Genomic DNA, 12668 nt, shown 5'->3' on the forward strand with positions numbered 1-12668 from the left:
ACTCCCCTCCCCTCTCCCTCACTCACACCCCCCCTCTCCTCACACTCACACCCCCTCTCCCTCACACCTCCCCCCTCCACACTCCTCCCCCCCACAATCCCCCCCTCTCCCTCTCACACTCCCCTCCTCCTCTCCCTCACACTCCCCCCCCTCCTCTCCCTCACTATCCCCCCTCCCTCACACTCTCCCCCCTCCTCTCCCTCACACTCCCCCCTCCTCTCCCTCACACTCTCCCCCTCTCCTCTCCTCACACTCCCCCCCCTCACCTCACACTCCCCCCTCCCTCACACTCCCCCTCCTCTCCCTCAACTACCTCTCCTCCTCCCCTCCCTCCCTCTCTCCTCACACTCCCCCTCCTCTCCCTCACACTCCCCCCCTCTCTCCCTCACACTCCCCTCTCTCCCTCACAGCTCCTCCTCCCTACACACTCCCCTCCTCTCCCTCACTCTCCCCCCTCCTCTCCTCACTCCCCCCTCCTCTCCCTCACACTCCCCCTCTCCTCTCCTCACTCTCCACACTCCCCCCCTCCTCTCCCTCACACTCCCCCCTCCTCTCCCTCACACTCCCCCCCTCCTCTCCCTCACACTCCCCCCCCCATCCTCTCCCTCACACTCCCCGCCCTCCTCTCCTCACACTTCCCCCCTCCTCTCCCTCACACTCCCCCCCTCTCCCTCACACTCTCCCAACCTCCCCCCTCCTCCCTCACACTACTCCCCTCCCTCCTCTCCCTCACACTCCCCCCCTCTCTCCCTCACACTCCCCCCTCCTCTCCCTCACACTCCCCCTCCTCTCCCTCACACTCCCCCCCTCCTCTCCCTCACACTCCCCCCCTCCTCTCCCTCACACTCCCCCCCTCCTCTCCCTCACACTCCCCCCCTCCTCTCCCTCACACTCCCCCCCCATCTCTCCCTCATACTCTCCCTCCCCCTCTCACTCCTCCCCCCCCCACTCCCCCCTTGAGCTGAGCGGCGGCCGGAGCGGGAGAGCGGGCTCTCGCGGGCGGGCGGGCGGCGCAGGCGCGGTCAGTGCCAGCGGCGCGAGGCGGCCCGCGGGGTGCAGGCAGGGAAACCCCGCGGCCCGGCGGCCGTTAGCGAGCGGCTCGAGCGGGAAACTTCGGGCGGCCCGCACTCACGGGAAGAGAGAGAGGGGGAAGGAGAGAGAGAGAAGAGGAGAGAGAGGGAAGAGGAGAAGGAGAGAGAGGGAAGAGGAGAAGGAGAGAGAGAGAGGGAAGAGAGAGAGAGAGAGAAATTTTTTGAGCTTCAGGCCTGCCTGCAGTGGGCCTGGAGAGCAGCCCCGAGTCCCCCCTGCGCGAGGGTGAGGAGGAGGTGGGGGGACGGCGGCGGTTAGGGGATCACTTAATTTCCTACTGTTGCTAAACACAATTTAAAACTCAAATAAATTGTTATTTAATTCCCTAACATGTAATTCAAATATTTACCTTAGTTCCCTAACACACAGAAAGTGTGGGGAAAAAATCGTGAAAAATCAAGATGGTGGCCACTCACCTCGGTTCAGAACGATAAGGCCCGCCCACACACGCACCGATTGGTCAACCGTCAGGTCACCGAAACGTAGGATTGGTCAATCGTCAAGTCACTCAACACTCAACTGTCGGATGGCACGCGCCAGGAACCCGCCGTACGATTGGTCGACCTGTCGCTAATGAGATGCTAATGAGCGGAATGTTGAACGTTTTTTGGATACCGCGGGTGCGATTTCTGTCCGGCCGAAACGTAAATATGCCTATGACCGGTCCGTAATCGTAAGCTTTCTTTTGACATGACGCGCGCGTCGGTACACTCTATAACTTTCAAACGTATAGAGAACGGACGGACGGACAGACAGACAGACAGACAGAAGAGGTCTTATATATATAGAGATAAAAAGAAGAGAATATATTGGCTCAGTGGTAACACTCTCACCTCTGATTCATAGAGTCATAGGTTCAAGCCCCACACCAGAAGAGCACATAATCTAGGCTGACAGTGCAGTGCTATAATGAGGGAGTGTTGCACTATCAGAGGTGCCGTCTTTCAGGATGAGACGTTAAACTGAGGTCTCATATGTCCTGTCAGGTCAAAGATCCCATGGCACTATTTAACGTAGAGCAGGGCATTCTTCTGGTGTCCTGACCAACATTTAGCCATCATCCAGAAACACTAAAACAGAATATTTGGTTATTTACCTCATTGCTGTTTATGGGACCTTGTTGTGCGTAATTTGGCTACCATGATTCCCTCCATTACAATGGTGACTACATTTCAAAAGTACTTCAGTGTCTGTAAAGCCCTGGGACTTCTTGAGGTCATGAAAGGTGCTTTGTAATTGCAAGTTCTTTCTTTAAGAGAATATTTAATAAACATAAATGTTACCTTCACGTGTTAAAAATTAATAAATAAGTTTAATGTTCACCCATAACCACCCACTCCTAAAAATAAAGAAAATCTCACATGAAATGGGGCTGTATATAATTACACAGAGAATGAAACATCGGGAATGGGGCGTGGTTTTGAGGTCTGTCACTTTTATGGAGTGCTAGAGAGTACTGTAATCTGGTTAGGATCACCTGGACCTCGGGCTGAAGACAGACATGACTGTACAGCTGAAGAATGTGGAGGAGGCTGGACATTGCTGAGTAGCTCTCCAAACATCCTTCCCCTCATATTTTGCAACGTTGCTTGAACCACTCCTCTCATACCTCTTCAGGATTACACCCACCACAACGTTGACCTGTCTTTTCTCTTGACGGACGCCAACTAACCTGCTGTGTATTTCCAGCGTGTTCTGTTTTTATTTCAGATTTCCAGCGCTTGCAGTTTTTTCTTTTTTAATATTCCCTCCAGCTGATTTTACGAGAAATGGTCTTTCTTGAAAAGGGAGCTATTACGTGTAGCCATTATATTTATTTACTAACTTTTAACACGTGAAGGTAACTTTAATTTTGTTACATAGTCTCTTTTCTCTTTCAGATCAGACTTTAAACCGAGGCCCCGTCTGCCCTCTCAGGTGGATGTAAAAGATCCCACGGCACGATTTCGAAAAAGATCAGGGGAGTTATCCCCGGTGTCCTAGGGCCAATATTTATCCCTCAACCAACACAACAAAAACAGATTATCTGGTCATTATCCCATTGCTGTTTGTGGGAGCTTGCTGTGTGCAAATTGCCTAACGCGTTTCCTACATTACAACAGTGACTACACTTCAAAAGTACTTAATTAGCTATAAAGTGGGCTTTGGAACGTCCTGAGGTCGTGATAGGCGCTATATAAATGCAAGTCTTTCTTTTTTTTCTTCATTCTCTTTTTAAATAATAAGGATTTCTAACGCTAGACCCTGACCAGTTCATATTCCTATTTGTCGTGATAATCTTAAACTTCAGAATCAAGGGGACTGGGCCAGTAGAGTAGCATGCTGTCCTTTCACCTTGGTGACTTGTCTCTGAAACCAACCCAAATTGATACAGGAATTCTTTGTCCTTCTGTCTATGAATCCTGCTGATGTGAAATGAGTTTGGGCAGTCTCAATCCAGCTCCTCGTGTGTTCCGGCATAAGCCAAGCAAGATAGCTTATAAGCAGAGTCAGAGACTTTCACAAAGGGTCTTGACAAAGGGTTTCGACCTGAAACGTTGACTCTATTTCTCTCTCCACGGATGTTGCCTGGCCTGCTGAGTTTTTCCAGCATTTTCTGTTGTTATTTCAGAGACTTTCACAGCTTGGTACCAGTGCTGTTCAAACCTGCCTACCAGAGACAGCAGAACGTACTGGGCAAGTTACCTTTGCTCTTTTTTTTTTCTTTTTAATAGTTTCAGTCTGTTCTTGCCCCACGGAACTTATCTCTTCCTATCTCGTCTCTATTTTTTCTCCCCTTGTCCAGTCTCTTCCCACCTACACCCGCGACTCTTCGGACGCCCTCCGCCACTTTAACAGTTTCCAGTTTCCTGGCCCCAACCGCCTCCTTTTCACCATGGACGTACAATCTCTCTGCACCTCCATCCCCCACCAGGATGGCCTGAGGACGCTCTGCTTCTTCCTTGAACAGAGGCCCAACCAGTCCCCATCCACCACCACCCTCCTCCGCCTGGCTGAACTTGTTCTCACATTGAACAACTTCTCCTTTGACTCCACTCATTTCCTCCAAATCAAAGGTGTTGCTATGGGAACCTGCATGGCTCCTAGCTATGCCTGCCTTTTCGAGGGATATGTGGAACACTCTTTGTTCCAGTCCTACTCAGGTCCCCTCCCTCACCTCTTTCTCCGGTACATTGGTATCAGTGCCATTTCCTGCTCTCGCCCTGAAGTAGATAATTTCATTCACTTTGCTTCCAATTTCCACTCTTCCCTCACCTTCACATGGTCCATCTCCGACTCTTCCCTTCCCTTCCTCGACTTCTCCGTCTCCATCTCTGGGGATAGGTTATTGACAAATATTCACTACAAGCCCACTGACTCCTACAGCTACCTGGACTACACTTCCTCCCACCCCGCCTCCTGTAAGGACTCTGTTCTATTCTCCCAGTTTCTCCATCTCCGCCGCATCTGCTCTGATGATGCCACCTTCCATACCAGTGCTTCTGACATGTCTTCCTTTTTCCTCAACCGAGGATTCCCCTCTACAGTGGTTGACACGGCCCTTGACCGTGTCTGTTCTATCTCCCGCACTTCTGCCTTCACCCCTGCCCCTCCCTCCCAGAACCATGACAGAGTTCCCCTTGTCCTCACCTTTCACCCCACCAGCCTCCACATTCAACGGATCATCCTCCGCCATTTCCGCCACCTCCAGCGTGATCCCACCACCAAACGCATCTTCCCCTCACCTCCCCTTTCAGCATTCCGTAGGGACCGCTCCCTCTGCGACACCCTAGTCCACTCTTCTATTACCCCCAGCACCCCTTCCCCTTCGCCCGGCACCTTCCTGTGCAAGCGCAGGAGATGCAACACATGCCCTTATACCTCCCCCCTTCCCACTGTCCAGGGCCCCAAACACCCCTTTCAGGTGAAACAGCGATTTACTTGTACTTCTTGCAATTTAGTATACTGTATTCGCTGCTCATGATGTGGTCTCCTTTACATTGGGGAGACCAAACGCAGGGGACTGCTTTGCGGAACACCTCCATTCAGTCCGTAAGAGGGACTCCGAGCTTCCGGTCGCCTGTCACTTTAATTCACCGCTCCACTCCCACTCAGACCTCACCGTCCTCGGCCTCTTGCATTGTTCCACGGAAGCTCAGCATAAGCTCGAGGAACAGCACCTCATCTTCCGATTAGGTACTTTGCAGCCCTCTGGACTCAACATAGAGTTCAACAATTTCAAATCATAACCTTGGCCCCTATCATATATATATATATATTTTATCCACACTCTTTGTCTGTCTTTTTTTTCTTCTCCCCCACATGGTAGCTGTCTTTAATTCTGCCAGACATAGACATAGAAGATAGGAGCAGGAGTAGGCCATTCGGCCCCTCGAGCCTGCTCCGCCATTCAATGCGATCATGGCTGATCATCCAAATTCAGTACCCGGTCCCTGCTTTCTCCCCATACCCCTTGATCCCTTTAGCCTTAAGAAATATATCCAACTCCTTCTTGAATATATTTAATGAATTGGCCTCTACTGCCTTCTGTGGTAGAGAATTCCACAGGTTCACCACTCTCTGGGTGAAGAAATTCCTCCTCATTTCTGTCCTAAATGGTTAGACTGTGACCCCTGGTTCTGGACTCCCTGACCATCGGGAACATCCTTCCTGCATCTAGTCTGTCCAGTCCTGTCAGAATTTTATAAGTTTCAATGAGATCCCCTTTCATTCTTCTAAACTCCAGCGAGTACAAGCCCAATCGACCCAATCTCTCCTCATACGTCACTCCTGCCATCCCAGGTATCAGCCTGGTGAATCTTCGCTGAACTCCTTCCATGGCAAGAACATCCTTCCTCAGATAAGGTGACCAAAACTGCACACAATACTCAAGATGTGGTCTCACCAAGGCCCTGTACAACTGGAGCAAGACATCCTTGTTCCTGTACTCAAACCCTCTCGCTACGAAGGCCAATATACCATTTGCCTTCTTAACCGCCTGCTGCACCTGCATGCTTACCTTCAGCGACTGGTGCACAAGGACACCCAGGTCTTGTTGCACTTCCCCTTCTCCCAATCTATTGCCATTCAGATAATAATCTGCCTTCCTGTTTTTGACACCAAAGTGGATAACCTCACATTTATCCACGTTATATTGCATCTGCCATGCATCTGCCCAATCACCCAACCTATCCAAATCATCCTGGAGTTTCTCGGCATCCTCCTCACAGCACACACGCCCACCCAGCTTTGTGTCGTCTGCAAATTTGGAGATATTACATCTAGTTCCCTTATCTAGATCATTAATATATATTGTGAATAGCTGGGGTCCAAGGACCGATCCCTGCGGTACCCCACCAGTCACTGCCTGCCACTCAGAAAAAGACCTGTTTATTCCAACTCTTTGCTTTCTGTCTGCCAACCAGTTCTCTATCCAAGTCAATACCTTGCCCCCGATCCCATGTGCCTTAACTTTACACGCTAATCTCTTATGCGGGACCTTATCGAAAGCCTTCTAAAAGTCCAAATACACCACATCCACTGGTTCGCCCTTATCTATTTTACCAGTTACATCCTCAAAAAATTCCAGTAGATTAGTCAAGCACGATTTACCTTTTGTAAATCCATGTTGACTTTGTCCGATCCTGTCACTGTTTTCCAAGTGCTCTGCTATTAAATCTTTTATAATGGACTCTAGCATTTTCCCCACTACCGATGTCAGTCGCTGAAGGTATGTCTGTAATTCCCCGTTTTCTCTCGACCACCTTTTTTGAATAGTGGGTTAACATTAGCTACCCTCCAATCCATGGGTACTGATGTAAGAAAAAGGAGACTTACCATCAAATAACTTTAAAGTAAGCTTTAAGTAACTTATAAACACACTATATACACAAGAGAGGTCTTTACCATGCCTCTGGTAGAAGCCTCTTACAATACTGAACAGACCAGTATTTATACCAGTCCAACAGGAAGTGACATATGACAGGAAGTGAGGTGTGTACACAGTTCATAGTTCACAGGAAGTGATGACATAACTTCCCGGAAGTTATCATTTTTATCACAGGTACTGTTCCAGATTCCATCGAATGTTGGAAGATGATCAGCAATGCATCTACTATTTCTAGGGCCACTTCCTTAAGTACCCTAGGATGTAGATTATCAGGCCCTGGGGATTTATCGGCCTTCAATCCCATCAATTTCCCTAACACCATTTCCCTACAAATACTGATTTCTTTCAGTTCCTCCCTGTCATCAGACCCTATGTTCCCCGACATCTCTGGGAGGTTATTTGTGTCCTCCTTTGTGAAGACAGAACCAAAATATGTATTTAATTGGTCTGCCATTTCTTTGTTCCCCATTATAAATTCCCCTGATTCTGACTGCAAGGGACCTACGCTTGACTTCACCAATCTTTTTCTCTTCACATATCTATAAAAGCTTTTACAGTCAGTTTTTATGTTCCCTGCAAGCTTACTCTCATATTCTATTTTCCCCTTCTTAATTAATCCCTTTGTCCTCCTTTGCTTTTTTCCAGTTCTGACGAAAGGTCATCGACCTGAAACATTAACTCTGTTTCTCTCTTCACATATGCTGCCCGACCTGCTGAGTATCTCCAGCATTTTCTGCTTTTAATACCTTTGCTCTTGTTCATTTATCTAGATTTTGACTGGGAAACTGGTTATCTATTTTATTTGGTGTTTGTGATACCCGCATGTGTATCACGTTATTCTTTACTAGTTCATTGCGTTGTAATGAAGATGTTCAAAATCGTGAAGAGTTTTGATAGAGTAAATAAGGGGAAACTGTTTCCAGTGGAAGAGGGGTCATAACCAGAGGACACAGTTTTAAGGCAATTGGCAAACGAGCCAAGGTGAGATAAGTCATGTTCCCTCTAATTTTTTTTGGGTGCGCAGTCCCTTTAAGTGGCTGCGGGGCCCATTCAAATTTTCGCTCATGCACGGTTTCTCCCATTTTAAAAGCCGGTGAGCGGCCTGCGCGGTACCTCCAGACCGTGGCCGTGCAGATTAACAGGAACGTTGGAGATGAGATTTTTTTTTTACGCAGCTAGTTGTTATGATCTGAAATGCACTGCCTGAAAGGGCGGTGGAAGCAGATTAACTTCAAAAGGGAATGGGATAAATACTTGAAGGGGAAAAAATTGCAGGGCTATGGGGAAAAGAGCAGGAGAGTGGGACTAATTGGCGAGCTCTTTCAAAGCGCCAGCACGTGCATGATGGGCCAGATGGTCTCCTTCTGTGCTGTATCATTCTATGATTCTATGATTACATTGTGTTAGTTTGTTGGATAAACCTTGGCAGTAATATGCCAGCTCAGCTGGTATTCACTGTTGCCTTTGAGTCAAAAGATGGTTTGTTCAAGCCCCACTCCAGGATTTGAGCATGGAATCTAAGTTTGACACTCCAGTGCAGTACCGAAAGGCTGTTTCTTTATCCATGGTGCTATCTTTAGGATGAAACTGCTTGTTCCAGTGACACTGCTTAAAGTAGAGCAGGGAATTCCCCCAGTGTCTTAAAGATAAAGAAAGACTTGCATTTATGTAGTGTTTTTCACAGCCTCAGATCATCCAAAAGTGCTTTACAACCAGTGAAGTATTTTTGGAGTGTAGTCACTGTTGTAAACATAGAAACATAGAAGATAGGAGCAGGAGTAGGCCATTCGGCCCCTCAAGCCTGCTCTGCCATTCAATGAGATCATGGCTGATCATCCAAATTCAGTATCCTGTCCCTGCCTTCTCCTCATATCCCTTGATCCCTTTAGCCTTAAGAAATATATCCAACTCTTTCTTGAATATGTTTAATGAACTGGCCTCCACTGCCTTCTGTGGTAGAGAATTCCACAGGTTCACCACTCTCTGGGTGAAGAAATTCCTCCTAATTTCTGTCCTAAATGGCTTACCCCTTATCCTTATACGATGACCCCTGGCTCTGGACTCCCCGGCCATCGGAAACATCCTTCCTGCATCTAGTCTGTCCAGGCCTGAGAGAATTTTACAGGTTTCGATGAGATCCCCTCTCAATCTTCTAAACTCCAGTGAGTATAAGCCCAATCGACACAATCTCTCCTCATACGTCATTCCTGCCATCCCAGGTATCAGCCTGGTGAATCTTCGCTGCACTCCTTCCATGGCAAGAATGTGCTTCCTCAGATAAGGCGACCAAAACTGCACACAATACTCAAGGTGCGGTCTCACCAAGGCCCTGTACAACTGCAGCAAGACATCCTTGTTCCTGTACTCGAACCCTCTTGCTACAAAGGCCAACATACCATTTGCCTTCTTAACCGCCTGCTGCACCTGCATGCTTACCTTCAGTGACTGGTGCACAAGGACACCCAGGTCTCTTTGCACTTCCCCTTCTCCCAATCTATTGCCATTCAAATAATAATCTGCCTTCCTGTTTTTGCCACCAAGTGGATAACCTCACATTTATCCACATTATAGTGCATTTGCCATGTTTCTGCCCAATCACCCAACCTGTCCAAATCATACTGGAGTTTCAGGACATCCTCCTCACAGCATACCCTCCCACCCAGCTTTGTGTCGTCTGCAAATTTGGAGATATTACATACAATTCCCTCGTCCAGATCACTAATATATATTGTGAACAGCTGGGGTCCTAGGACCGATCCTTGCGGTACCCCACTAGTCACTGCCTGCCACTCGGAAAACGACCTGTTTATTCCAACTCTTTGCTTTCTGTCCGCCAACCAGTTCTCTATCCAAGTCAATACCTTGCCCCCAATCCCATGTGCCTTAACTTTACACGCTAATCTCTTATGTGGGACCTTATCGAAAGCCTTCTGAAAGTCCAAATACACCACATCCACTGGTTCTCCCTTAACTATTTTACCAGCTACATCCTCAAAAAATTCCAGTCGGAAAGAAGGCAGCCAATTTGCACACAAGAAGCTCCTACAAACAGCAATGAGACAATGACCCGATAATCTGTTTTAGTGATGCTGGATGAGGGATAAATATTGGCCCAGGACACCGGGGGAACTCCCCTGTTCTTCTTCAAATAGTGCCACGGGATCTTTTACGTCCACCTGAGAGAGCAGACGGGGCCTCGGTTTATCATCTTGGTCAACATTCCTGTCTCGACCAGCATCACCAAAAAGCAGATTAACTGGCCATTCATCTCGTTGGTGTTTGTTTGATCTTGACGCGGGCAAAATGGCTGTCGTGATTGCTTGCATTAGCAATAGTCACTTCAAATTGATTTGTTGCACGTGAAGTACTTTGAGTTCCTGAAATATGTGACAAGATCTTACATTATAAATGTTGCTATAAACATTCTGGATGCTGCTATACTCCGTAAAATGAATTCTCCCCTTCACACACATTTACCCTTTCTACCCAGCAGGTTCTATCTGTTGAGAAGATGTCAAGTTACTCGCGGCTCCTGTCAGATATTGTCCGTTTGCTGGATCGGTTTGATCCTGAAAGTTACAGCAGTGACCACTTCGTAAGCGAAGCTGCTAAAAACTATAAGGTGAGGGAAGAGAAGTAAAGTGCTCACACTGAACCGATCTCTGCAGCAATCTATTGGGTGCATTTCAAAAACATAAAAAGGCACGGCAGGGCTTCAAGCTCCCCTTAGCCAAATGTTATGTAAGCACTTTGTTTAGCTAATTGTTTTCTTCTTGAATTAAAATGCTAATTCTCTGAGTCACAGTATTAATAGCGATGTCACTGACTGCGGTTCAAGTCATGCAATTTAGTTTAATTTGCTTTTTGAAAATCTATGAACTTATTTTATAAATTAACGCTATATTTTCCTCTATCGGTTAGTTTCTGCAGAAAAAGCAAACGTGAGTAAACAGGTGAGTAAGGAATAAGTATTGGGACATCACTTTTTTTGCCATTAATAGATTGAACAATTCCCTTTTTCTTTAACTTCCTCGTGTATCTTCTTCAGCACTATATGGCTCAGTGGGTAGCACTCTCGCCTCTGAGTCAGAAGGTTGTAGGTTTAAATCAAAGCTGACACTCCGGTGCAGTGCTGAGGGAGTGCTGCACTGTCAGAGGTGCCGTCTTTCGGATGAGATGTTAAACCGATGCCCCATCTGCCCTCTCAGGTGGACGTAAAAGATCCCCCGGCACTATAGAGAGCAGGGGTGTTCTCCCCAGTATCCTGGCCTATATTTATCCCTCAGTCATTGTCACTAAAAACAGATTATCTGGTCATTATCACATTGCTGTTTGTGGGAGCTTGCTCTGCGCAATTGGCTGCCGCAGTTCCTACATTACAACAGTGACTATGCTTCAAAAGTGCTTCATTGGCTGTAAAGCTCTTTGGGACATCCTGAGGTTGTGAAAAGCGCTATAGTAATGCAAGCCTTTTCTATCGTATCTGGATACGGCGATACTCTTGCCGTACCTTGGAGCTTTATTTCAAGTTGTGGTCTTTCTTGCAGACAGCCTTCCAGGTCCTGGCAGTGGTCAACCTCGGGTTGGCGCAGTCAGTGTCACACAGCCAGGTTGTCTGCATCCTGTGCAGGCTTGTGGGTCGTCACTACAGACAACAAAGTTCATTGTATTTTTTTCTAACGTGTGTCAACTAAAACCTCCATGACCCAGTGTGTGAAATGGGCTTTTTCAATATCTCCGATCTGCCATTGCTGAAAAGTTGTGTGCTCTCCACAGCTGGCTGGATGAAACATGCACCACTTATTCTGGTTAACTGGCAATTTAGCTGCTTGAAAAGTGTTGAATCCGTGATTCTTAAAGTATGATGTTTTCCAATAACTAGACGGAGGCTGTAAATTAACAATCAACAGGTGTTTACTGGAGGAGGGTAGTCTAAAGACTGACAGTACAGATGCCTGCTCAAGGCTTATACACAGGTGTGGTCACTGCCGGTACTACAGTATACAGGAGCTGTAAAAGTAGTTCTCTCTTAAAGGTACATACACTACAATTCTTCCCCTTTTAGATTAACAGTACCCATAACATTCAAATAACAGTTAACACTTTAACATGCACATTTACTGAAATAGTCCATTTTATGATTCAGTCTTTGGGGTGGCTTCCTGATCCTTTCTGGATAGCGCCTTGCCTGAGTGTCTTGTTCTTGGTGTGGAGGCGATTCTGGCCCCCTTTCGTCGGTTAGTTCATCAGTTTCCGCTGCTACTGTTTCTGGGGTAGATGCTACCGGTATGTCGGGTTCATCCCCAGGTACGCGAGACATGGGGTTGACTCGTTCCTGTGACGCTAGGATCTGGTCGACGTGGCGTCTCACAATGTTCTCCCCGACATCCACTGTGTACACTAGTGGCCCCTGCCATGTGCATATTGTTCCGGGTTGCCATTTCTCTGTTCGGCAGTCGCGGGCCAAGACTGGTTGTCCTACATTGAAGCTCCTTGTCGGCTTCTCATTGATGTGCTGGAATTGCTTATCCTCAACATTTCTTCGCACATTTGGCCTGAGCAAATCCAGACGAGATCTCAACCTTCGGTTAAAGAACATCATGGCCGGGGTCTGGTTGGTAACTGCATGTGTCGCATTTCTGTAGGCTAACAGGAAATTGTCCACCTTATGCTGTAGTGGAATGTCATCATCGCACATGGCCCTTATTGC

At 47.5% G+C, this 12668-nt stretch overlaps 1 protein-coding gene across 4 annotated transcripts in view; it reads left to right on the top strand.

The window, feature by feature from the left end:
* cfap99 (cilia and flagella associated protein 99) overlaps positions 1–12668 on the top strand; it is a 218573-nt gene that overhangs the window by 36908 nt on the left and 168997 nt on the right. For all 4 annotated transcript variants that reach the window (XM_085972952.1, XM_085972776.1, XM_085972864.1 and 1 more), the window contains one exon: positions 10452–10580. In XM_085972952.1, coding sequence (XP_085829078.1) covers positions 10470–10580 — 111 coding nt within the window. In that variant the 5' untranslated portion in view covers positions 10452–10469. The remainder of the gene's footprint in view (positions 1–10451; positions 10581–12668) is intronic.

This window comes from Somniosus microcephalus, chromosome 1 (assembly GCF_052327205.1).
Source record: "Somniosus microcephalus isolate GS21.2 chromosome 1, FLI_Smic_1.0, whole genome shotgun sequence".
Lineage (NCBI taxonomy): Eukaryota > Metazoa > Chordata > Chondrichthyes > Squaliformes > Somniosidae > Somniosus > Somniosus microcephalus.